This window comes from Paroedura picta, chromosome 3 (genome assembly GCF_049243985.1).
Source record: "Paroedura picta isolate Pp20150507F chromosome 3, Ppicta_v3.0, whole genome shotgun sequence".
NCBI lineage: Eukaryota > Metazoa > Chordata > Lepidosauria > Squamata > Gekkonidae > Paroedura > Paroedura picta.
Genome location: NC_135371.1, coordinates 137,235,323 through 137,261,345, shown reverse-complemented (window position 1 = coordinate 137,261,345; position 26,023 = coordinate 137,235,323). Strand labels below are relative to the sequence as shown.

Here is a 26,023-nt window from a genome sequence, read left to right as displayed (position 1 = left end):
TACTGCTTAGCCTCTCCCCTTCTCAGTTCTCAGCCATTCCATGAAATGTATAAGCCAGCCAAGCTCATAACATTTACCTTCCCTCACAGAAGCTGGACTGCAGATTGCTTCATTCCCTGAGCAACTGAACATTCTGAGCCATTGTACCAGCAGAGTCAATCAGTGCCACAAGAGAAATGCAATTCAGCACTCTGCAGGGAAAGGGTTGAGCATGCAAGACAGAACAGACAAACCTGTTGCTGTTGCCCAGACAATAAGTTGGCTGATCCTGACAGACCACTTTTCCATTCGGTGCACCCTGGGGATGTGACTTTTCATTTGTTTCAGTCCTGTAAGCACGATCAGGCAGATGAGTCCAAGGATGGCATCTCCTGCTCTGCACATAAGTTGTAATTATATTAGTAATTGATTGGAAAGGGACTCTATCAATCACAATTCCCTTCTGAGAATGTCCCTTCCCGCAGAGCCATTGGATCTATGCCAGGGGTGAGCACAGTCAAAAACCCAATTATAAGCCAAAACCCTAATTATTTTCCTGCCAGTTAAATAAGCTGTGCATGTCAGAAACTTTGGTTATATCCAGGTTCATTTTTATTCACTCCTACAAGTGATATATGCATTTTAGCATCTTTGCTCGGTATATGCCCGAAGTATATTTGACTGATTCAACTTTTATGGGAACTGCAGGCAAAACTCTGCATGTTTCAGAGATATGTATTAGAACACATGGGTCTATATTCCAATCTGGTAGAAAGCACAGCAAGACTACAAATGAGGAATCCTTCTGATTTCTACAGCTGTACAAGTTGTACAGTGTACAAGCATTCAGCACATCCTTATTTTAAAAGGCGTTTCTAGTCCACATGGACAAGGCGATAGTATAAAAGTGCATTGTCCTCACACTCTCACTAGCAGCCCAATTTTCCACTCTATCATAGGGTTCTATACAGGCCTCCCAAGGAAACACAGTTAGGCGAAAGCAAGTTTCATGACACCCAAAAACCAGGGATGCTGGGAAACAAACTGCTTAGGCCTGGCAGAGACCAAGAGATTTTGTTCTTCCCACCCATGTGACAGATACTGCTTTTATGAATTACTAGAGGCAAAGCCCGTTGCACCCAGGAATATAACAGGTTCTAGGATGCATGCCTGCACTGCGTCCTTCTTGGGTCTGGCCCTCCTCCCCCTGCTCCCAGTTCAACTTGAGCTCCAGAATAGTAAAGTGGTTAAAGAGCAGCAGACTCTAATCTCAAGGGCTGGGTCTGATCCCCCACTCCACCTCCATATGCAGGAAGCTGGGTTGCCAACTTCCATGTGGGGGCCTGGAGATCTTCAGGAATAAAAACTAATCTCCAGGCACCAGTTCCTCTGGAGAAAACATCGGGAGGGAGGGAGGAATGGGCTGTACCCATTCTCCCACTCCCACCCTCCACCCTCAGGATCCCGGGCAGTCTTAAAGGCCACGCTCCGTGTGCTGGGGCTGGATGGAAAGCTGAGCCTCTTCATTCCTCCCTCCCAGGAATCCCACTCGCTGGCCCAGCTTACCTTTGGGAATTGGGCCAGCAGAGGGGACTCTTCTTCTAGGAGGAAGAAGGAGGAGGAGGCTGGGGGGTGAGACAGACCCGCCATTGGCCCTCCATGAGAGAGTGGACACTCTGAGGGCCAATCAAGTAGGGTGTGAATTGTCTTTATGCAATTTTAACTTTATTATGTTTATAAAGATCTGTGACAAACTGCTAATAAAGAATTTAAAAGGAAGGGGGGAGCATGGAAAGATGTATTTACCTTGCCTCTCCAATTCTGGAGAAGGTGTAATACACCTGCAGGAAAAACTGCCGTGGGATGTTCTGCAGGCCAAGGAGTGCCTATGCAAACAAATAAAATCCGCATACCAGGTTGGTGTAACTACAGCACACGCACACAGAAGAAAGCTATGAAAAAGGATAACAGTCTAAGAAACTAAGCTGCATGGAACTGTGAGACCATCTGAAACAATGGAGGCTTGGTAATTTCAAGAGCAATCTCTGCTGAAGGAACATCTTTCTCCCAGCCAAAAACAGTGGACTGTCAATGCCCGAAGGTTAACAAGAGGTCCATGCCTTCAGCTTAAGGGAAAATATACATTCACAGTATTTGCTAGCAGACAGTGAACACAGAATATATCATAGTTTCCCCATTATCTTCCTTGCATCTGTCATAACCACGCTAATCTACATGAACAGGAAAATGCACCAAAATATACTTAGAACAGCAGCTGTGTCTGCACTAACTCTAGAGATGCATTTTAGTGTCCACAAATTCTCCAATATTTCGCATACTGTTAATAAAATATAACATGTTGTATGGGCAAATAACGCAGAATATATTGTCACAAGGAGTATAGTGACAATAGTGTCCTTTCTCACATTGTGTGTGTATGTGTGTGTGTGTATATATATATATATATCTTCCATTCCAATGCTGCCATATATATATATATATGTATTTCTTATGCTGTCTTGTTTTCTTGCTATGACATAATATTAATGGAAGAATATTGCTAATATAAGCAAGCTTATCTAGATCCTTTGAAGTTGGATAACTGTAGGATTCACATGCTGTCATCTCCTTAATGAGATGAGAAGACAGGTGAACTTTTATAATTGGGAAAGTTCAGAGGCTTTTGGTTTCACTAAGACAAGGTGTCCATGAATGACACATACCTGGAATGAGAAGTGAGATAGATGTCATCTATCCAACTTTATGTTTCTAGTTAAACATGATAAGGTAGCTGTTAGCTATGAATGAGAGCTCAGTGTAGATCTGGGACCAGATGCTATACATGTTATGGCCCAGGGCTCTATATCGCCACTATCGTACAAGAGGGCTCTCGATATCTGATAAGAGATTAGAGATTTCTTGTGAGGATGTATGAATGCTGTGATATTGTAACATCTATATTACAACTGCCTGCTAATTATGTAATAAATCACAAGTCTACCTTTCTACTAGTGTGCTTATTGTTTCCAAATCCTAATAAAAAGAACCATAGCCACCTTGATTGGCAAGACACGTGCTTTAAGAAAAACAAGCCTTAATTTTTAATTCATACTCTTACATTTTCAGAGGGGACAATAATGGAAAATTAAATAGCTTCTACTCCTTTTTGGCAAACCCCCTCCCCGCATATATGCTATTATCTAACTGACATTGCAAAATCTTAAGCATGGTATTCCTCCTGCCAAAGTAAAATTGCTTTTTATGTCTAGCTGTACACACTCCCAGGAGAAGAATCCTCCTCTTTTCCTCCATACTAGTCTTGGGGAAGTAAAGGCATGCACAAACAACTTCTGCTAAAATCATTGTTCATCAAACAAGTAACCTGCCTATTGTAACCCACCACGAGCCACTTGGAAGTGGCGGGTAATAAATTTGAATAATAATAATAATAATAATAATAATAATAATAATAATAATAATAATAATAATAATACTTTATCTAGGACTATTTTCTAGCCTACTTGAGCTTTTCTGAATCTTCGTGTGTCAAAAGTAAATATTAATTTCTTGTAGGAAATTCCTTGCCCTCAATGAGACACATTTGGGGCAGACACATTTGGCAGCTGAACACATGGGAAGATTTAATAAAAGTATGCCCATACAACCTTGACCTGGTTGAAGCCAATGGTGACTGCAGCAGCTGAAGTGAACCCTTTAATTACAGGATGTGAGAGGAAGTCTAGTAGGAAACCTGCAATAAATGGAGAATCCCTACTTAGCTTTGTGAGCACAGGACCCAACTGAACCATTCATACTTCATCCCACGTCCCATTGCAGCTGCTCAGCCACGTTATTCTTGACAAATCCATGTATGAAGGAAGGGACACAGAGGAGCTCCCAGAACCTTGCTTGGCTTCCTGCTGTTCCTGGGCAGCAAGAATACTGACAGCTGGGAATTGAGGGGAAGGGAAAACTCATTTTCTACATAAGAGTTAAGTGGTCCCTCAGATAAGTGGCACCCAGGCCACGTATAGCCTTAAATGTTAAAACCAGAACTTTGAACCTGATCCGGAAGCTAACTGGTAACCAATGCAGCTGCCTGAGCATAGGCTAGACGTGTGTCCTCTAGAATGACCTTGTGAGGACCTCAGCAGCCACATTTTTTCCCAATTGCCATTTCTGGGTCAGAGACAAGATCTGAGGACTGATAGGGTACTAGCAACTTAGCTTGGCGCACTTGGAAAAACACTATTTGTGCTACCTTCGTAATTTGAGCCTCCATAGATAAGGAGGCATCAAAGATTGCCCTGCAATCTTTTTTGTAGTAGGCTCATTGATCAAAACATGCATACACAGGCATTGCAAGCATGTAGGTAGATAGTAACAGATAATTATGCAATATGTAAATAAACTGTGGATTTCAATGCCAGTGGACATACTGATGGCCACAAGCATAGATGGCTTTAAGAGTTAATCAGACAGATTCATGGAGGATTTCAATGACTAGCCATGGCGACTAAAGAATTCTAAGTACCAGCACCAGGAGGCAAGATTATGGGGAAGCCTTGGCCTCTATGCCCTTTTTATTAACCTTTAAGGCCATACGCAGTAAAGAACCTGATTATCTGAGGAACCACCTGTCTGAGTATATCCCCAAAGAGTGCTGCAATCAGCTAACTCCAACTGCCTGAATGTCCCTGGCCCCAAGGAAGTACACTTGACCAGGTAGAATGAGCTCCCAGATGAGATCAGGGCCCTGAAAGAACTCAGCGCGCTTATGACTGAGGCCAACAGAAACCTAACCAATATAACCATATTGGGCCTCCCTCCCCTTGCCCTCCCCTACTCTCCTATGATTCCCACCAGGGTTATTGTCCACTAATTTCCTTTATTGGTGAAAATATATAGATGTTTTGTGTTTTGATTTTATCGTTTTATTGTGATGGGGCCATTGGGCCCATTTTTGTTCTGTGAGCTGCCCTGAGCTGACTTCTTAGAAGAGGCGGAATATAAATGTAAAAATGAATGAATGAATGAATGAATGAATGAATGAATGAATGAATGAATGAATGAATGAATGAATGAATGAATGAATGAATAGGCTGTGGTCAAGAATTGTAGTTTTAAATTGTTTTAATGTTATTTTACTAGCGAACTGTTTACAGTTTTACTATTGTAATGATGTATTTTAAGGTTGTACACCACCCTGAGTCGGCTGGTTCAAGAGGGGCGGAATATAAATTAAATAAATTAATATTTGTTGGCCCTTCAGCACAGCTAGTTAACCACTGTATCAAACATCCTCGCATTTCAGTGTCCCTCCTATGAGAACTCTGAAATGGCAAGCAGGAACTGGTTTACCTCTTACCCCATCAAAAACACCTTGATCGGGCTAGGTTGACAGTGCGTTTGACAAATCACCTATTGATCCAATATCCCACTGGTCACATCTTACCAAGATGAAGAAGTCCCATGATTAACTGGATGCAGCCTGAGAGAAACGTAAGCAGGATGGCATAAGCAGGGTCATGGAATGCATAGGAAGAAACCAATAGTGACATGATAGCTGTGGGGCCCAGTGTCACATCCTTTGCAGTCCCCAAGAAACAATAGATGAAGCAGCCCATGAAGGAGGAATAGAGGCCATACTGCAAGAGAACAGGGAAGGGGAGAGAACATAAGATACTAAGCACAGTGGTGTATGAATAAAGGCCAGAAATGGCCAAATTAAAGCAATTTTCAAAGGTATCCCATGGAATTAGTAAACGTCTTAATAAAGCATAAGTCTACTGATACTTCAGAGACTAACAAAATTACTCCATTTTATTCTTGCTGCAACATACTATCATGACTATCCCTCTGGAATTTTTAAATAGTATGTCTGGGCAGTAACAGAGAGCACTAAACCGGAATCAAAGGCAGCAGAGAAGTCTGGAGAAAGTGGTCGTTCTTGCTCAAGAGAATGCAGCACACATACACACACCACAAATTGACCTTCCTTTTACAAATGGACTTGTATTTCATGCAAAGAGAGGAAAGTTACTATACCAATTCATTTATTGGTGAAAATATATAGCTGTTTTTATGGTCTGCTTCTACCCTGACAGCTATTTTACAGATACTATTTTCAGCTACTAATAAAAAAAAATAAACACTATATAATTATTTATAGTTTTATGTGTTTTAAAATGATGTTACTGTATTTTAGAGCAGTGGTCCCCAACCTTTTTATCACCAGGCACCGGTCAATGCTTGACAATTTTACTGAGGCCCGGGGGCTTTTCAAGGTGCCAGAGAAGTCTAGTGAAAATAAGGTGGGAGAAAACAAACATGTTTGCAAAACAGATGCTCCACCACAGCCTTGCCCTGCAACCCTCTAACCTGTGGTTCTAGAACCAAAGAGGAACTCCAAGGTATCTGACCAGATTAATCTATGAAGAAGAACTGAGCAGGGCTTAAGACCTTTGAAACAAGTTCCATTGTGGTTAGACTAGGGTTCAGAAATCAATGGTTCTCCACTGCCAAGAAGGTATTTTATTGAAGTACACAGCTGAGCCATAGATATGGCTGTTCCTGTAGTGTTAATAATGTAAGTGACTTTGACAGTTCTAGAGATGAAAGACAAATTAATAGCAATCAGATGGTGATGTTAGACTGAGGTTGCTGGCTCGTGCTAAAAATGGAGTTGAACTAGACTCATTTTGTGTCATCTGAAAGCAATTTATCCCTTATTAAATAGAAATTTCCATTAACTGGATTTCGGTGCCAACTCAAATAGATGGGCAGCCCCAGGCAACCATCCGCTGCTGGGTCACAGACAAATGCAGCATTGTGTTTATCAGCTAACCAAGTGTGAGCCTTTACAAGTCTGCTTACGGAAGCTCCTGTATCGAGGGTCTTACCTGCATTGGGAGTCCAGCCATCTCAGCGTAGGCAAGCGCTTGTGGCACAACGGTCAGCCCCACAGTGATTCCAGCAATGATATCGAGCTGCAGCCATTGCAGAGAATACTTGGGAAGCCATCTTAGCAATGGCAATCTCCTCTGGGCTGTTTGGTACAACCAATCCCAGCATTCCTGGTTTCTCCCTGCCATGGCAGGGCTTAGAATGGTTCAAGCCAATTCCTTTGGAGTCCAGCCATAATAGCACCTTGGAGGAATCCTGAAGTCACAGATGCAGTGAAAGAGAAGATGTCATATGAAAGGGTAATTGCAAAAAAAAAAAATTCATTTGGGCAACAAGGAGGGCATAGAAATGCTTGAGAAGAGGAATTCGATCAGTCATGGGCAGTGGTTAATGCTATTCTGACAGTTCATTTTGAAATGTTGACAGCATATTTATTTATTTGAGATTTATATTCTGACCCGTCTTCAGAAACTCAGGGTAGATTTACAGAGTTATAAAATACACATAAAATCCCAATCTACAATAAACTTTAAATTAATCAAACCAAATTCAACATCTAATATGAAGTTAAATATTAAATGTTAAATGTTAAAAAACTAAAATTGCCCATAGTGCTCTCTCTCATGGACGTGGGAGAGGCTTCAGTAAAGGTTTCAGTCTGGTGGAGCTGGACAGAGAGGCCAGCCATTTCTGATGTGACTTCTGGCCTCAGTCATAAGCCAGGCAGAACAGTTCTCTCTTACAAGTCATGTGGAACTTTTAGGGTCCCACAGGGCTCTGATCTCATTTGGCCGAGCGTTCCACCAGGCCAGGTCAAAAAAAAAAAACCCTGGCTCTGGTTGAGGACAGTTTAATCTCCCTCCTTGGGGCCAGGGACACTGATTTTTCTCACTAGAATGTCCTAAGGGGAACATAGTGTGGGAAGTGGTCCCACAGATACAAAGGCCTCAGACCGCTTAGGGCTTTAAAGGTGAGAACCAAAACCTTGAATCTGATCTGGTCCCCAATCTGGAGCCAGTGCAGCTGGCAGAGCACAGGCTGTATATGGGCTCTCCACTGGGTCCCAGTAAAGACCCTTGCAGCAACGTTCTGAGCCAGTTGGAGTTTCTGGAGCAATTTCAAGGGTAGCTCTGCGTATAGCAAGTTGCAGTGATCTAACCTGGAGCTGACCATTGCGTGGATCACAGTGGCTAGGTCAGATAGTAACAGGGTGCCAACTGCTGTCCCTGATTATCTCCCCTGTTCCCAGACCAGACAATTACATACCAATCTACCATTCAAAATTACATTACATTCAACTATTAATTATGCTACATTATAATCTACTATTCAGATATATTTATTCCAAATAGGAAATGAAATAAAGTAAAGAGGACGTATTGCCCTTCTGGGGGATTGTTAAGAATTCAAATGCAAGGGTTGAATGAGGTTAGATAAGAAACCAGTTGTATTAACTTGTAACTTGGCAGTTTCCCTTTACAGTCTGTTCTTGAAATTTCTTTGTAATAAAACAGCTACACAGCCAATTGTCCGACTTTAAGGGAAAAGATGCTGCAAAGATGCCTCCATGCTTGAGAGGAGATGGAGAGTCATGGCAGGGTCTCTCAGCATTCCATAATTAAGGTTATATCTGCCCATTAATCTCCAATTTTGATAAAAAAAAAACTAATTTCTTTTACTAAACCCAAACAAATGCTAACCTAAGCTTGTTGTTCCAGTGTGGTCCCTGAATCTGTTAAACATCTTAATTATGCTGTATGCTAATTTACTGCTCACCCTCTACCTATATGTATGGACTGGTAATTCCCATTTCATTGTATCTGAGGAAGTGTACATGCACACAAAAGCTTATACCTTGAATAAAACTTTGTTGGTCTTGAACATGCTACTGGACTCAAACATGGTTCCTTTAAATCTTTATGTTGAGGGGCTTTTGTTCCAGTGTTCTCAGTATACTTTCTTTGAATAATCTCTAACTCCTTTATTTTCCAGTATCCAAACTCCTTCTCTTGAAACACCAGTGCTTGTTTTGAGTTTTTACTGGACTTAGAAGGTCTCTACAGGTAGTGTTCAAGACCAGGGATTTGTGCACTGATAGCACAAGGCCATACGGTATACTCCAAGCTGGTGTATCACAAATGGAAGAGGGGGGGCTTCCTCAACATCTCTTGCAGTATTAATGCGAGGATGCTGGGGACACAGCTCCATAGGTATTATTTAAAGTGCTGTGACACAGACCTGAGATTACTTGAACAGGCAGACCAAAGTGAAAGTGTCTGCTATGGCTGTAAACAAAGATTAGCTAGGCCTGGCTAACAACACTGACACCTTCCTTGAAGGGGAAACTGTAAATGTTTAAATTATTCCTAATTATATTGTTGACTTGAGGTTTAATTATTTACAGCCAGCTTGGTATTGTAGTCAGGAGCACTTTCTAATCTGGAAAGCCAGGTTTGATTCCCTGCTCCTCCATATGCAGCCAGCTGTGTTGACACAGCACTGATAAAGCTGTTCTGACCGAGCAGTAACATGAGGGCTTTCTCAGCCTCACCCACCCCACCTAGTAGAGAAAAGCAGCATATAAGAACCAACTCTTCTTCTTCTACAAGTACATCCTCTTGTTTGCAGAGGGACTACATAGGTGTGGACTGCGAGTATCATACAGCATTTTGCATGTTTGTTAAATGGAAAAATGGCATAAAAACCTTGGACATAAATAAAATCTCTAGGGGGAAAACCTAGATAAACTGCTCCTAATCTCAAGTTTCAGTGATATGCTTTCTAAACCAGAGGGTGTCTGTAGCGTTGTCTTTTAAAAATCAAAGTGTGTCCTCTCAGCGTCTAAGAAGCAGGGTTGCTCAAAACCAGCTTCCCACCCTGGAAACGCATCCCTCTTATCCCAGATGAGGGCTGTATCTTCTCAGCGATAAGGGAAGCGCTCTGCATATGCCAAAGCGCCTACACGCCGTTCATACGTTCCAGAATTCATACGTTCCAGAATAAATTTAAAAAACAGATTTTGTGGTCGAACCTTTGCTTCAATCATCCATAAATCAGCTTCTAGGGCAGAAACAAGTTCAAGAACCCCGCTTCTAGGGCAGAAACAAGTGAAAAACTGAAGTAGGGCAATTCAGCGTTTAGACATTTTTAAAAACACCAACGGACCGCGAAGAAGAGTTTCACGTACCCAGCCATGTCCGGCGAAATAAGACCGCGGGACCTTCTCTGGGCTCACCGGCCTCTCCGCCGGTTTCCTTCTCATGAACCCCTCCAAAGCTCCCCGAGGGCCTTCCGAGGGCCGGTGCCTCTCTCCAGCTCCCTGCCCCGGATGAACCGAACTCACCGCGTCGAAGCGCCGCAGCGCCAGGCGTAGGAAACCAAGAAAGCGGCGATGCCGTCCGCCCAGCTACTCCCGACACGTCTCATGTGACCCAGGCGGGAGGCGGAGCTGCCGTGAAGCGGAGCCTGCCCCGTACCGGGCGGCGTCTGCCTCGGCCCTCGCCACCGGGCCAGGAGGTCGGGACGCGGGATGGGGGCCTGGGCGCTGGCGCTTCTGCTGGGGCTCTGTGGCGCTGGGAAGCCGCCTGGCCGAGCGCGCAATGTTCTGCTCATCGTAGGTAAGCGAGGGAATCGGGGAGTCCGAGTGGGCCAGACGCCCCTCGCTCTTCCTTGCACCGAGGGAGACATCGCGCGGGATTGGCAGCAACTCGTTTTTCTGCAAGGCCTTTTAGAGGGCCGGGAGGAAGAGGGGCAGGCCCCAGAGCGGTGCAAGCCACCTCGTGCCCTTTCCCCTGAGTTTGCAAGTGGGGTGGAGGGCGACTCGGCCCCGTTTGAAGGCGCGTTCTGAGCTGCCTGCTCCCGGATCCAGCAGGCACTGTTGGCACCAAGCCTTCAGAGTACGTTGTCATCTTTTCTGCTGGCACAGGGACTGGCCCCCTAAAAGCAATATGAGGGGGGAGAGGAATCCAAAACATGCTGCTTTCCCCCCAGCCTGCGGATCTCGTTGTTTGCAAGGCATAGCTTGTTGACTTTATACCTGCTGGCATGTCACTGTTACACTTCTGAGCAGTCGGCGAAAAAATGGCACAAGAACCAGATTATTGGATAAGATTTTATGTGAAAACATCTTATGCAGGAGCCCTGGATCACCCAGCGCTTTCTGGGCAAGGGAGGGTGCCGTGGCCAGCCAAGCACTGTTCTTCCTCCTGAGCCTCCAGGCTCCTTGCCCTCTTGCCCAAGAGGTGGATCTTACGGTAGATAGATAGATAAACTCAGCCCCCTCCCCCTAATCACCAGGAATTTCCCAACCTGGGGTTGGCAGCCCTAAGATGCCAGGCAGCTGCTTTGCCCAGCAAACAGCCCAGTTAGAGCACGACAGCATGTGCACACAAAGAATGCTTCTGCCAATGGGCTAGGGTTGCCAGCTTCAGGCCAGGAGATTCCTGGAGATTTGGGGTGGGGGAGCAGAGACTGAGGAGGTCAGGGCTGAAGAGGTGAGGGGAGAAACATCATCAATGGTATATAATGACATAGAGTCCACCTTCCAAAAGGAGGTGATCTTTGTAACCAGGATACCAGTTCCAGGACATCTCCAGCTACCGTAGGGAGAATGCAGCTGTTTGAGGTGGGGGGACCAGCTCAAGTCCCATGGGCTGTTCCTTCTCCTGGAGCCAGGGGTGGGCTGCCTCCCTGGGATTTATGTAGGATGAACACCCTCATGCTTCAGCTGTGGTGTAATATTTGGGTGAGCTGCAAGGATTTGAATCGGAGATCTTCGCTCTGCCTGAGCTAAAGAAATCAGTTCCACTTCCAGCCAGATGAGGATGGGAGGAAATATACCCAAGGGATCACAGTGGGGATACTGATCTTACAACCCGACCTCTTATCCCTCCATTGCAGCTGATGATGGTGGCTTTGAGAGCGGTGCGTACAACAACACAGCCATCAGTACTCCCCACCTGGATGCCTTGGCCCAGCAGAGTTTGACCTTCCGGAATGCCTTTACCTCTGTCAGCAGCTGTTCCCCCAGCCGGGCCAGCCTTCTGACAGGCCTGCCCCAGGTAATGTCTGTCAGATGATGTAGGGGAAGAACTTGTGTGGCGAGCAAATGGCTCAGTGCTATCCCATGACCCTGGGACTCTGTGGTGGAAAATCCTTTGTGTCTAACTGTTGCTTCCTCATTCTGCCCACATTGTGAATGATTCTTCTTTTTTCACAGCACCAGAATGGGATGTATGGGCTACATCAGGATGTACATCACTTCAACTCCTTTGACAGTGTCCGTAGCCTTCCTTTCTTGCTCAGCAAGGCAGGGATCCGGACAGGTAAGCTGCCTATAGAAGCAAAATTTATCTTCCCAGATTCACTTGGAATTCCAAGATGGTACCCTGCCTTAGTCCTTTGTTTATAACACACCAGATGAGCAATAAGAGGATCAAGTCTCTCCATTTTGTCCACATCAGTGCTCCCTCTGCCCTGACCTGGATGGCCAGGCTAGGGCAGTCGCATCAGATTTTTGAACTGATTAGTACTTGGGTGGGAGGCCATCAATAAAGTCCAGGGTTGCTATGAGTCAGAAGTGTTCCTTTCTGCTGTAGATTTAATAGTTTACAAGGAATGTAGGTGTAGGAACAGTTCTCAACATATATCCTTTTTATTGCCCGGTCTGTTCTTCTGCTTTCACACCATCCCCAGCCCCCAATCTATCCCCACAGGGAGGATAGGCCAGTGCACTTGATAACATCATGTGGATTTCACATTGCCCTGTTTGTTTTGGCTTTCATGTTCTCCTGCCAAATCCTGGATTCCATTGGGAGGGAGTCAGGAACTTGGGGATAAAAAGCTGATGTGTTATGGTTACAAGCCACTTCTGGAAACATATTGATCAGGTTTACTTGCTTGCTTCAAATAAAATTGGTCTTTTGCAACAAGCCAAATATTCATTTTTTGGGCAATCTGCAGAAACTGCACACTATGTAGAGCCAAGTAATGGCAAACCACCTCTTTGTCTCTTTCCCGGATAACCCTATGGGCTTGCCATAAGTCACCTGCAACTTGATGGCACTTTCCACCATACTCCCTCTGGGTTTTTTTTTTACCACTGATGTCAAGCTGCAGGAGCTGCAGTAGAATGGGCCCATTCCATAGTAGAACAGCAGGCTGAATATTCACTGGCCTTGACTAACTTTCATTTAGCGTCTTCTTGAATGAAACTTCACGAACAGATACACAACTGCAAAATGTAATGCATTGCCAGAAGATTGAATATGGGTATAAGTAGCCAATTCTTTTGGTCTTTTTCTGGGTCACTGCTTTATTGAATCTTCACGGAGAAGGCAGAGTTTTTAGTATTTATGCATCCTGGACTATTTATGGGTTTTTTTGGGTGTGTGTATAACACAGCCTTTCACAACCTTTTTACCCTAAACATTCCCCAGGTTTTGAGAAGCCCCAAAAGTGGCACAATCATGCAGACTATGGTTGGGAAGCATATCTATGTACACACCTGGATCAGCTGGGCGAGGGGGTGCATATAGATGTTGAACAGTATCGGGGAAAGAATCGCTGCCTGTGGGACCCACAGTTCATGGCCCTACACTGAGGCAACTCTCCCTGACTGCCACGCTCTGTCCCTGATTTTGAAGAAAGGACTTCAGCCACTTCAAGGCTGTGTCTCTAACTCCTATCTCAGCTAGGCAGCGGGCCAATAGTTGGTGGTCGACCATGTCAAATGCCACTGTCAGATCCAATGATAGCAGCAGCACCAGCCCACCTAGATCCAGCTTCATCCGAAGAGTGTCAGGGTGATCAGAGCCATCTCTGCCCCCATGGCCAGGCTGGAAGGGATCGAGTGCTGAAGTTTCCTCCAAGAATCCCTGTTCTGCCCATTCAGTTACCATACTCAGGAATGCTATATGTGACATTCAGTGTGAAAAGCTGCTCCAGATAGAAGAGTATTAATTTAAACTAGAACTTAATAGACAGAGGATCACCAGGATTTAGGTTTTGTCTAAGTTTTCTAAGCCATAGGAACAAAAGGTATTCTGCCTGGGTGTTTAAAGGCAGTGGCTCAGCCCTTGCATAGGCAGCAGGGACAATTACTGATCTACTGAGCCAAAGCTTAAGCACATCCCAGATTAAGTTGTTTCCCGGCCTCTCAGCCAGAATACAATTTGTAAGCCCCTTGCAGGATGGACCTATGTATTGCTTGGTGTAGTGGTTAGAAGTGCAGACTTCTAATCTGGCAAGCTGGGTTTGATTCCCCCCACTTCCTCCACATGCAACCAGCTGGGTGACCTTGGGCTCGCCATGGCACTGATAAAGCTGTTCTGATTGAGCAGTGATATCAGGGCTTTCTCAGCATCACTTCCTTCACAGGGTGTCGGTTGTGGGGAGAGGAAAGAAAAGGCAATTGTAAGCTGGTTTGAGACTCCTTCAATTAGAGAAAAGTGGCATATAAGAACCAACTTTTCTTCTGCTGCTGCTGCTTTGTGTTGTTGTTGTTAGGTGCGAAGTCATGTCCAACCCATCGTGACCCCATGGACAATGATCCTCCAGGCCTTCCTATCCTCTACCATTTCCCAGAGTCCATTTAAGTTGGCACCGACTGCTTCAGTGACTCCATCCAGCCACGTCATTCTCAGTCGTCCCCTTCTTCTTTTGCCCTCAATCACTCCCAGCATTAGGCTCTTCTCCAGGGAGTCCTTCCTTCTCATGAGGTGGCCAAAGTATGCTGCTTTGTATTGCTATATAAAGTGCTAAGTGCACAGTGCTACTGCATAAAACAGTAGTAATAATTTAGGATAAGGTTATTAGGTTCCAGCCTCAGCAGAATCCTCTTTTTTTAAAAGCATGCCTTGTGTTTTTCAGGGGGGGGCAGACCTTGGGTAGCAATCAGTATCTCAGACTGAGGGGTCTGCAGCCCCTGGTCTCTTTGTGCTGGATTACTCTGGAATGTATTTGCCTGACTCTGAGGGCGGCTGATAATTTTGTTAGCCTCAAGATTACTAGAATATTGTGTGCTTTCATTAGCTCTCTTTCATTAATCTCGGACTGACTGTGCTTGTCTGCAACAGGGATCATTGGGAAGAAACACGTTGGACCAGAGGCTGTCTATCCTTTTGACTTTGCCTATACTGAGGAGAACGGCTCTGTGTTGCAGGTGGGGAGGAATATCACTCGGATCAAGCTGCTTGTTCGGAAATTCCTCCGCCACCAAGATGAGAGGTAAGATCCCAGCATCTGCATCTAAGACTACATAACAGTTGCCTTGAATATCTGGGCACGTTGCATCTAGGCACCCAGGCTCAGTGGATCACAGTGCAGAAGTATAGGGTAAGCCAAGGCTTGTGGTAAGAATAGAGTGCTTGGAAAACCCGGTGGGAGGGTCAGTGGGTTGGGTTGGGATCACAGAATGGTGGGTCTACAAGGAGAGTTCATGACTGGCACAGACGGATATTAAGGTAGCAATTCAGAATGTAACAATATTGGTGGGGGCTACCTGGTGGCTGTGGCTTGGGGCTAAAGAGCATCTTCAAAGGGAGAGCTGAGCTCAAGGATGGGATTACGAGTTGATGTAAGACCTGAATGTGTGGATGTGGGGAATCATAGAGCTGGTACAGGGCCGATGAGTGTGGTGCTCCAGAGTCCTTCCATTAAAAGGGGGTGGAAGGCATACAGAACCATGAGATAGATTCAGGGGGATCGTTGTGTTGGTCTGAAGCAGCAGAAAAAATTCAGGGCCTTTTCGCACAGGGATCTTTGTTGCAAATTGTTTGCGGAATGAAAAATCGCCATTTAAAATAGTGGAATTCGTCGTTATGCATACCTGCCTTTGTAGTGGAATCAGTTGCGTTTTTTAGCGTTTCCCACAGGCTTCCGGTCTCGGCAGAAATCGCTAGAAAGGAAGCGCTATTGCCGAGCTCGTCCCGCCCCTGGCCGTCAAGCAGCCAATGGGCAGCCGTTAGCATGCTCCCAAACAGCCCCTTTCCCTTTAAGAAAGGTTTTTTAAAAAAAAAAAACACCCATAGCAACGAATCTAGGTAGATTCGTTGCTACGGAGAGACCCATCCAGCTGCCTAATGTGAGCTGTCGTTTTATTGTATGATCGTTTGCACGCTGCCTCGAGTGATAAAAAAAAATCCCCCCCCCCTCTCACGGGCCCGATTTTCGGCTGAATTTATTTGTAAAAAATAAAGGGACTTTATTTCAGCAAACGGGCTTTTCAGTGGTTTGTGCTTAGTGACTAAAGGTGAAGGACTGAAGCCAGGGAAGCCTCTAAACAGAAAGAGGCTCGCCGGTGCGTTTATCCCCGCTCGCTCGGAGAAAAAAAAATGGCGATCGCTTCGCCGGAAGTTTGGAGGAGAGAGCCAGGGGGAGGGACTTTGAAGAACCAGCAACAATGGTAACGCACAGGTCTTTAGCGCTACTGTTGCAGATTGGTTGCAGGAGTGTATCGCTATCCGGAGGGTGAATCCACTTTTCTGGATTCCCCTGAAAGCGCCACAACGAAGCGCTTTTTGCTGATTGGTTTCAGGATTGTTGCAGATTGTCTACGACGTCGTGGATTATGGCAAATTAGTAGCATTTCCAAATAGCAACCATTGTGCTACTTTGAAGCCGTGCGAAATGGCCCTGTGTGTCCAGTGGCAGCTTTAAGAACAACAAACTTTTATTCAAGGTGCATGTAAAAGCTTATATCTTGAATAAAACTTTGTTGGCACCATGAGAGTATATTTGATTGACTTCTGAGTACCTTCACACCTGCCTTTTCAACTTTTCAGGGCTTTTTTCTTATATGTTGCATTCCATGATCCTCACCGCTGTGGCCACTCCCAACCCCAGTATGGAGCCTTTTGTGAAAAATTTGGCAACGGAGAGACTGGAATGGGCTGGATCCCAGACTGGAAGCCCCAGCATTACAGCCCAGATCAAGTGCAGGTGTGGATTCCCAGAGCACTTGCACCTTGCAAGAAACTGCATTCCTTAGCCTTCTGCACTGCAGGACCTGCACAGAAGATGGCACATGCTTAACAGTGTTGCCTGCACCCCTGATGCTGAAATCACTCTTGCAGCTTCTCAGTATTCCTTTCATGCCCCTCATACTGCAGCTCAAATTTCTGGTGAACGGCTTCTTCTCTTTTCTCTCGTCTCAGGTCCCATATTTTGTACAGGATACACCAGCTGCTCGTTCAGATTTGGCTGCTCAATACACAACAATCGGGCGCATGGATCAAGGTAAACCATTAGTGAATCAGACACATTTTGTGTGAGGGAGGTGTGTGGGGGGGGGGGTTGAGTTGCAGTGCTTTTGAAATAAGAGCAGAATCACAGAAGTTTAGTAGTTTTGCACATTCAATTAGTCCTAAACTGTTAAATCTAAGACTGTTATTCCAGACAAACCTTTCTAATGGAAAGGACGGAAGTCAAATTCTCTTCAGTGAAACTTAAATACAGGCAGGCAGCAATGTTTTTGCATTACTGGATCTTGAAATCTACACTTTTAAAAATGTTTCTAGCTCATGTGGCTTCAGGTACAATGTTAATATGAAGGTAGCAGGTCTAAAAAGATGCTTTGTTCTTTCCAGAATTACATAGAATCATAGAGTTGGAAGGGGCCATGCAGGCCATTTAGCTCAACCCCCTGCTCAATGCAGGATCAGCCTAAAGCAGTGGTCCCCAGCCTTTTATCACTGGGGACTGGTCAACACTTGAAAATTTTACTGAGGCCCGGGGGGGGGGGTAGTCTTTTGCCGAGGGACATCGCCGTCGCCTGAGCCCCTGCTCCACTTGCTTTCCTGCTGGTGCCCCTGACTTCCTGCCGCCTGCTGGGGGGCGCTGCCAGCAGCAGCTGCACAGTGCCATGCCAAGGGGGAGCCCCAGCCATGGTGGCCGACAGAGAGCACCAAAGGTGAGCTGGCAGCAGAGTGGCAGGGCAGCCCCCAAGGCAGCAGCCAAGGAGTAGGACAAGGAGGAACCGAGGCCCGGTACCAACGGATCTAAATGAAGTTTAAACCTATTACTGATAGTCCTAGCCTCTGCTACCAACAAGAACCTCTCCCTGCCGTCTTCTAAGTGACTTTTCAAATATAGACAGCAATCATGTCCCCTCTCAACCTCTTCTCCAGGCTGAACATTTCCAAGTCCCTCAGCCTCTTCTAATAGGACTTGGTCCCCAGAATCCTTCTCGTTGCTCTCCTCTGAACCCTCTCAGTTTTTTCCATATCCTTTTTTAAGTGAGGCCTCCATAACTGCACAAAGTATTCCAGGTGGGGATTGACCAATGCAGTATACAGCGTGACTATGACATCCTGTGATTTTGATGTGATGTCTCTGTTGATACAGCCCAAGATTGCATTTGCCTTCTTTACTGCTGCATCACACTGTCTGCTCATATTTGCCTTACATTCCATAAGTACCCCAAGATCACATTCACACACACAGCTATGTGTCTAAATAGGTAGAAATGGCAGCCAGTGCCAGCTGATCAGTTGATGGTAAATAGCTGTAGAGGTTTATTCGTTCATCTGTGTTTGTGGTGCTCAGTGAAACTCTGTCCACAAGTAAGACAGGGATTCTGAAGATAAAGGCGTTTCTTCCTTGCCCTGTGGGCAAGGCCAATGTTTGGCCCTGGGAGGAAGCCAGAGGATCCTTAGGAAACACCACTGATGCTCTTTTATTCTGGGACATGCAGGCATTGGCCTTGTCTTGGAGGAGCTACACAGTGCTGGCTTCGGCAACAATACACTTGTGATCTACACCTCAGACAATGGTATCCCCTTCCCCAGTGGCAGAACCAACCTGTATTGGTCAGGCACAGCTGAACCTCTCCTCATCTCTTCCCCTGAGCATCCTGCACGCTGGGGACAAGTCAGCAACGCCTATGCCAGCCTTCTGGGTAAGAGCTGTTTAAAAACTTATTTGTGTATTTACATTGTGGGTGTTGAAGTAAAGAACACATAATGAGAAATCAAGGACCTCTCTGGAGGAATGAAGAGGAAAGTTGCTTTGCTCCAGGCTTTGTGGGGCAGCTTCTCCTTTCCTTTCCCTTATGCTACCACCTTCTCTTTGCTACCATAGCGATGGAATGGGATGATGTATGCTGCCTTCCAAAGCCAGATTCTGCAGAAGACAGTGCAGGCTCTGAGGCCCATTTCCCCATTCTCATGAGCAGCAGGAGAGAGAAGTATGCAGTGGCTGGGGGGGGGGGGCAGTCCAGGTGGCAGCAGCAGCAAAGTATTTCTTATTGTATGGAGACTGTTGAATAAGGGGAAAGACTTGAGGTTAGATCTACAATATTTTAGATCAATATTGCTGACGATCCACAATCACCAGATAATTTTCCAGGCAAAGAAACAGCATAAACAAAAATCCTTGGGATGGGGTAATGGCATTTCTTTGAAGATACCCACCAGGTATCCAGTCTAGTGCCTTTCTTACTAGGCCGTGCCTGTCAGCAAGGTTCCAGCCCTGCCACCTGCAACATACTGTCCCCTTCTCCCTCCCTCCCTCTGCAGATATCACTCCTACCATTTTGGATTGGTTCTCTGTGCCATATCCCAGCTACAGCCTCTTCGGGAAGCGGAGGGTGCAACTCACAGGGAAGTCCCTGCTGCCAGCCCTGCTGTCAGAGCCACCGTGGGCAACGGTGTTTGCGAGCCAGAGCTTGCACGAGGTGACCATGCACTATCCCATGCGAGCCGTGCAACATGGCTCCCTGCGCTTCATCCACAACCTGCAGAACCGTATGTCCTTCCCCATTGACCAGGATTTCTATGTTTCACCCACATTCCAAGACCTGTTGAATAGGACTCAGGAAGGGCAGCCCACCCACTGGAACAAGACATTGCACAACTACTATTATCGAGAGCGCTGGGAGCTCTATGATCACAACACAGACCCCACTGAAAGCCAGAACTTGGCTTCTGACCCTCACTATGCTCAGGCTCTCCAGGGGCTCCTGGAGCTGCTGCTGAAGTGGCAGTGGGAAACAGATGACCCCTGGGTGTGTGTGCCTGATGGGGTCCTGGAGGATAAGCCCAGCCCTCGGTGTCAGCCTCTCCACAATGAACTGTGATTTTAGTTCCTTACCTTCTGTGGTTGCTATGGCTGCCTCATGCAAAACAATGGCAAAAGGAAAAGCAGCCTTCTGTTTTAACTTGAAAACTCTGCAGAACCTAGAACTAAGGACGTTTGAGGCTGCAGTTTGGGGAAGGAGCTGCTGCCAACAGCCAGAACATGGTTACTGCCCACAGAAAGGGGCATGTGCTAAGAACGAAAATATATCCACCAACTCAGGCTAAAAAATCTTTTTTAAATGTTTGCTGTCAAAGCACAACTACCAGATGGAGCAGGACATTCTGCAGGCAAGACTACTCCGCCTAGATCAGCAGGAGATGGGCCATCCAGCCCGTGGCTTGTTCATCAGAAATAGTGCCTTTCTAGAAACTCGAATAGAAGTGGACACAGTTGGCATAGCATTTCACACGAGCCCATATCAGTCCTCTCACAGTGGCCTGCTCCACCTTAGAACACAGAAATGGGAGCATCATTTTGAAAGCACTCTCTTCCCAGATATCTGCATATGTGGAAAGCTAGTGGAGAGAGGCAGCAAGCTGAACAGCTCCCTGTCTACCAGCTGGGGTGGTACAGGCACACGAGACAGCTCATCCATATAAAAAACCTTATATTCAAGCTGGGCTATTGAAGAGAAGCCTAGACTTAGCAACCATGGAGCTAAAAGTGCTGCCTGTGGAACAAATGAGGAAGCAAGAGGTTCCAGTGCTGATGGGGCTGGTTCTGAGCAGACTGCTTTACTGGGTCATTCCTTTTCTGACAGCAGCAACTAGAAGACGTGGGGCTCTCTCTCCTACTCCTGATGGTTGCCTCTTCAAGGGAGGGGGTTATATTTCAAAATATAACACAAAATATGTGTCTCAGGGTCATTAGTGCGCACACCAGCAAGAAGCAGGAGATGTAGAAAATGATGCCAAGAATTTTAATTCAACACCATTATAATTCAAATACTGCCATCTATTTACATGCCGCTTTACAAAATGAAATAAAAGTTGAAGCTCATTTTTATAAACTTGATCCATAAAAACAAACAAAGTGGAGTAAATAAAAATCTACATCTGTCGAATTTGGTTGTTTCCTCTCTGTACATTGTCTACAATCTCTGGCATTCACATCTGTAGGATATTACAGTACAAAATTCTTAAGAACCAGATGTTGACTGGCAGAGAAATTCTGGGATACCCAGTACAGTAACAAAGAGACCACATGGTCACGGGGATCTGAGGAGACTGCAAGGCAACAGCAGTGCAAATAACACAGGGTAGTCACTGTTTGAACACTATAACGTATATGCAATAGTATTGATGGAGCTCTTAATGTACTTTCTTACTATGAGCAACATATATATTCAGCTATTTCATTTTAAGTTAACAAACTACTAAATCTTTTAAAAAGTAAAGTCTTAAGAGTTACAAAGTACTAAAGCTGAAAAATCAGTGTGACTTAAACTTGTAACCATGCTGAATAAATTCAGACGTCATGGGAGGCAGAGCAGCCTCTTAGAACATCAAGGGCAGGCAGAGGAGAAGAAGAGAGGGCCCAACCAGGGAAGCCGCTGGCCCAGATTACCTTCACTTACCCCTAAAGAGAGGAAATTGAGAAAGCCCAAGGTCAGCCTGCCTCCAGGAAATCCTTTATTAGGTTGGCCCTGGGAGGAAGGGCCAGACCACTCCCAAGAATCCATGAGAGGGGCAACTGGCAAGAAAGAGAAAGGAACCTGGTGAAAGCCCTCCCTCACACACATTATTTTCAGGCTGTTCCTGGGATGGGAAATCTAAAAGGACATGCTGGAGTCAGTGATGAACCTGTTCCACCCACACCACCTTCTTTTGCTCATCAGCAATGACCGCACGGGCGCAGTTGACAAGACCATCAAGGTCATTCCAGGCATCAGGGGTAATGGTGCCATGCAAGCAGGGCATGCTCTCAAGCTGAGCCTCCTCTTTCCGGGCACTCTCCAAAAGCTGTTCCTCGGTCACTCCAAGGCGCTGTAGGGCTTTCCTGAAATGCAAGCCATTAGTATGTGCTGGAAGGCAAGCCAGAAACCAGACCTCATGCTTAGTTCTGTTTCGAGGAATACACGGGAAAGAGGATTTAGAGTCCCATGAGGCACTGGACCGAGTTTGCTTTAGCTAACTATGTGAAGGAGAACAGTGGGGATATTAGAGAAGGTGCTATCTAAGTGGAGGAAATGTTAGCCCATTTGGGTGACTGGTGTAGTTGCTGGCTAATTCCCTTTGTGACTGCCTACAGTTTATCTCTGTGCTTTCAAATGGGTCACACAATATGTAAAGGGCTACATACTTGATCTGTGACACTGGATCCCCGAACCCTGGCCCCCAAGGGTGCAGATGCCCTGGGAGTATACCACATTTGTAAAGGAGGAGGTTTTACCTGTTGGTTTCTTTTGAATTGCACTGCTTACCTGAGTTTCTTGCCATTCTTCTCACTGATAATGACCAGGGTAACGATGGGATAAATCTCCATAGCCAGCAGTTCCTGAACTTTCTCCAGGCCCATGTCTAGCCAGGCATGAATCTTCTAGAGTGAGTCAAGGAGAGAGGGTCAAGGGCGTGCATACTCCTCACTGCTGTCCTACAGTAAGCAGTATTTATATTCACAGAGTCACAGAATCATAGAGTTGGAAGGGGCTATACAGGCCATCTACTCCAGCCCCCTGGTCAACGCAGGATCAGCCCAAAGCATCCTATTGCAGGTATAGGATGAATGGGATGGGTATCTGGTTCAGTAGAGACAATTGCATCTGCTCTCCAAGTCAAACTTGTCTCATCTCTATTACCTTCTCCATTAGCATCTCCAGAGCCTGTCGTGGAATGTAAGAACGGCTATTTGTGTCTCTCCTGTCAGGGTGTGTATCTCTGCTCTGCGTTTCGTTCTGAAGCTCTGCAGAAGCAGGAAAAGAGATCGGTCAAATAACAATTTTAAATTAGATTTTTCAAAATATAACACAAAACATGTAATACAAAATATTTCACACCCCCAACTGCAAAAAGGAGATACGTTATACTAGCATAAAATATATGATCACTTTCTTACCTTACTCCAGAATATTATTGTGACATGCATTTTTCTTTCTTGTTTACTTTAAAGTTTCACTTTTGTCTGAAATCAGACTAAATTCTCCTCAGCATGAAGTTCAGAAGTCTTTCTCTATTCAGCTGATACTAACCAATCAGACTGTATCTCAAGGCTCTGTGAAGAATTAGCCCTTCACAGTCCTTATCTGTAACTTTTAAGCTTTTAAAAGCGCAGTCTGTCATAATTATAAACCGTGTCTAATGCCCAATGTCATTACCTGAACACTGGAAATAATTTCTATGGGCCCTTTGAGGATATATTAATTTATTTAATAAGGCAGTATTTCACACACAGTGTAACCAATAATCTTTGGAGGGGTTCTAACTTTTATTTTGCTGCTGTTTCCACTTTGGCTGTGGTAAGCTGGCTCAAGAACATTTCTGCATCTGAAAGGGTGATGTGCCTTTTATATAATCCAGGAAAATAGCTTGTGGATCAAGGGGTACATTACAACACAAAATGCCATTAATACACTGAACTATCGAATTTTGGGATATGAACCAAAGATATGATCAAAAATATCTTTCAGAGATGAGCTGTGTCACCAGCACTGATCCAGCATGCTTCCATGGAGAGTGGCTAGCCTGCTCAGAGAGAGAAAACCAATGAAACAAGCTTTTAAAGAAAATTTCTCTTAACCTCATAGAAATAAGTTTAAGTACAGTACAATTCCAAATCCACCTTAGTTGTGCTGAATCAGTATTGATTTGTAAATTCCTGTCCCATTTTCTAATACAAAGAAGCATTTTCTAGATGTTTAGATTTTAGTAATCAAACCACCAGGTACCTGATCAGTGTTTTTGCACTTAGACCACCATAATTTCTCCATAATGTGTTTTGCCAAATGTCTGATCTGAAATAATAATGCTTTATCCCCAAATTGTAAAACTACTACTTTGCACCTAGTCATCCTTAGCAGATTTCCCATAACATGCAAATAACTATTCTTCCAGACCTTAAGCTCATCTAGCATCTGAACTCACTATGACCTATTTTACTATGAATTCTAAACTACTTTGGAGCCAGACTAGATCACCTTGTCCTTGAGATTGGATCAGGGACAGAGCTGTGGTGAAAGAGAGAAATGTGAAGTGACAAATGTTGTGAAGATACAATGGATATTATGTTCTGGCATAAGGCAGTAGCCATGATGGAAGCTGTTGTCATGGACCTTCTGTTTTATTCCATTGGTCCCACTAGACATCCTCATTTGCCTAATCTTTCAGTGAACCCAATCTGAAAGGACCAGGTGGCCCAAGAAGTTACTCATGCACCCATGGCTTATCCAGTGATGTTTCCACAATGTCTCCCTGAAAGCCACAACTAGGTTTGCCTAATCAAAGCTGTGACCTACCTGCTGGACATTTTTCAAAGTTCTTGGATGGACACAGCTTATCAGCCATGATTCTCCCCAAAAGTGCTGGCACCAGGAGGACTGGCCGTGGCTGGCCAGGCCTACATGGCTTGACTAGAGTGTAGGGCATCAGAGTGACACAGCTTCTTGTATGGAGACTGACCCTGGGGCACACTAAAGGAAGAAAAAGAGGAGGGAAAATGAAGATGACGATCAGCATCTCATCTGTTTCATGTCCTTCTGATTCTGTTTTCAGAATTGGGATTCAAAATCAGACAGATGCTCAGTAAGGGATTGCTGTAGAGGGCAGAAATTGGTTTATCATCCTATATGGATCTTAAGTTGTGTCAAACCAAAGAAAACAAATGCATCACTGCATATCCCATGTGATGTTCAAAATAGGAGTTATGAGAGAGGGGATGGGTACTGAGATAGTGGTAAGATGTGGCTAAAACAAGAAACAAGACTGTAGACTGTGGTACAGTCGCCAGTGTACTGGACTAAAGTTAGGGAGACCTGGGTTCAAATCCCTACCTAGCCATGAAGCTTGTACCTCTCAACTTAACATACTTCTGTGAGTATAAAATTGAGGGGAGGAGTTTACTGCACATGGCAACTTGAGCTCCTTGGAGGAAGGGCGGGATAAAAATGCAATTGTTATCATTCATCCCAGAGGCAACATGAATTAAGCTAAACAGTTCTGGATCTGTCTAGCTGGGAAACATCGTGAAAAACCTATATCTGCCATCTTGATCTCTGTGGTGAGAGAAAAATGGAACATATATGTAATAAATGTATAGAACTAGAAACATAACTATATGTAGGAGGTGAATATTAAAGTGCTGCGAGTTGAAGGAAGATAGAGACTAACTAAAATGTTGCTGGTGGTAAAGGGGGGAATAAGTGAAGTTATCTTAGTGTACAGGATTCTATCTTACAAGGAAGGCATTCTCTAATCAGCATGTTGCAGCAATGAAACACAATTCCTTTGGATAAATTGTGGGGGCAGGAGTCTGCCCTAGTTCCCTTTTGATTTATATAACTCACTAGGGACCAAGCCCGTTGCATTCAGGAATACAACGGGTACTAGATTGGGGGGGGGGTGGAAGAACTCTGTGGACGGCCTCCCCCTCCCCTCAAGACCTGGAAAGGCTGCAGGCAGCTGTTAGGGAACTCACTGGCAGCTCTCACACAGCAAGCATATGCAGCCTCCAAGCCTCAGAGGAAAGTGGAAGGGGGGGGGGGTCAGGGATGGAAGACTGGCCGCTGGACAGACAGGCAAGATGGTTGGAGGAGAAATCATTCAGTGGCAGGACAGCCGCCCTGAGTGGGTGTTAAATGCTGAGTTGCATTTAAGCAATGAGACATGCTCCTCCTTACCAGAAATATTAAGTGGAATAGATTCCTTTCCAAGAAAGGGAGAATTAAATGGGCACTGGAAAGCAACATGAATGTGTCCATAATCATATATGCCCACACTCACCAATTTTCAGAGAAATAAAACAGGCACGCTGTTGAGGAGCAGATTAGCTCCAAGATGATTCTTTTGTACACCCCATCATTAAATAACAGGAAGAATTCCCTTAGCAACATAAACAATCTGCCACCTTG

At 45.1% G+C, this 26,023-nt stretch overlaps 3 protein-coding genes across 7 annotated transcripts in view; 1 reads left to right on the top strand and 2 right to left on the bottom strand.

Moving 5' to 3' along the window:
- The window catches only part of SLC26A11 (solute carrier family 26 member 11), a 28,886-nt gene extending 18,548 nt beyond the window's left edge, over positions 1 to 10,338 (bottom strand). Inside the window, exons 1-6 of one of the 2 annotated variants that reach the window (XM_077328204.1) lie at positions 10,229 to 10,338; positions 6,882 to 7,140; positions 5,435 to 5,627; positions 3,645 to 3,730; positions 1,786 to 1,865; positions 234 to 376 (exon numbers count right to left, since the gene is read on the bottom strand). In XM_077328204.1, coding sequence (XP_077184319.1) covers positions 234 to 376; positions 1,786 to 1,865; positions 3,645 to 3,730; positions 5,435 to 5,627; positions 6,882 to 7,073 — 694 coding nt within the window. In that variant the 5' untranslated portion in view covers positions 7,074 to 7,140; positions 10,229 to 10,338. Of the gene's footprint in view, positions 1 to 233; positions 377 to 1,785; positions 1,866 to 3,644; positions 3,731 to 5,434; positions 5,628 to 6,881; positions 7,141 to 10,072 lie in introns of both variants that reach the window. The other variant, XM_077328203.1, reaches the window with a different exon arrangement.
- Positions 10,339 to 10,358: 20 nt separating this feature from the next.
- SGSH (N-sulfoglucosamine sulfohydrolase) overlaps positions 10,359 to 26,023 on the top strand; it is a 62,037-nt gene continuing 46,372 nt past the window's right edge. For 2 of the 4 annotated variants that reach the window (XM_077328209.1, XM_077328208.1), the window contains exons 1-7: positions 10,359 to 10,502; positions 11,785 to 11,945; positions 12,104 to 12,209; positions 14,961 to 15,111; positions 16,668 to 16,824; positions 17,040 to 17,121; positions 18,578 to 18,781. In XM_077328209.1, coding sequence (XP_077184324.1) covers positions 10,415 to 10,502; positions 11,785 to 11,945; positions 12,104 to 12,209; positions 14,961 to 15,111; positions 16,668 to 16,824; positions 17,040 to 17,121; positions 18,578 to 18,781 — 949 coding nt within the window. In that variant the 5' untranslated portion in view covers positions 10,359 to 10,414. Of the gene's footprint in view, positions 10,503 to 11,784; positions 11,946 to 12,103; positions 12,210 to 14,960; positions 15,112 to 16,667; positions 16,825 to 17,039; positions 17,122 to 18,577; positions 18,782 to 19,400; positions 21,026 to 26,023 lie in introns of those variants that run through there. The other 2 variants (XM_077328205.1, XM_077328207.1) reach the window with 2 other exon arrangements.
- Positions 21,167 to 24,365, bottom strand: LOC143832982 (caspase recruitment domain-containing protein 14-like). The gene is made up of 3 exons (XM_077328215.1): positions 22,760 to 24,365; positions 22,385 to 22,500; positions 21,167 to 21,960 (listed from the first exon to the last, which is right to left on the bottom strand). Exons 1-3 carry the CDS (start codon positions 22,772 to 22,774, stop codon positions 21,753 to 21,755), a joined length of 339 nt encoding a protein of 112 aa, XP_077184330.1. The 5' UTR covers positions 22,775 to 24,365; the 3' UTR covers positions 21,167 to 21,752.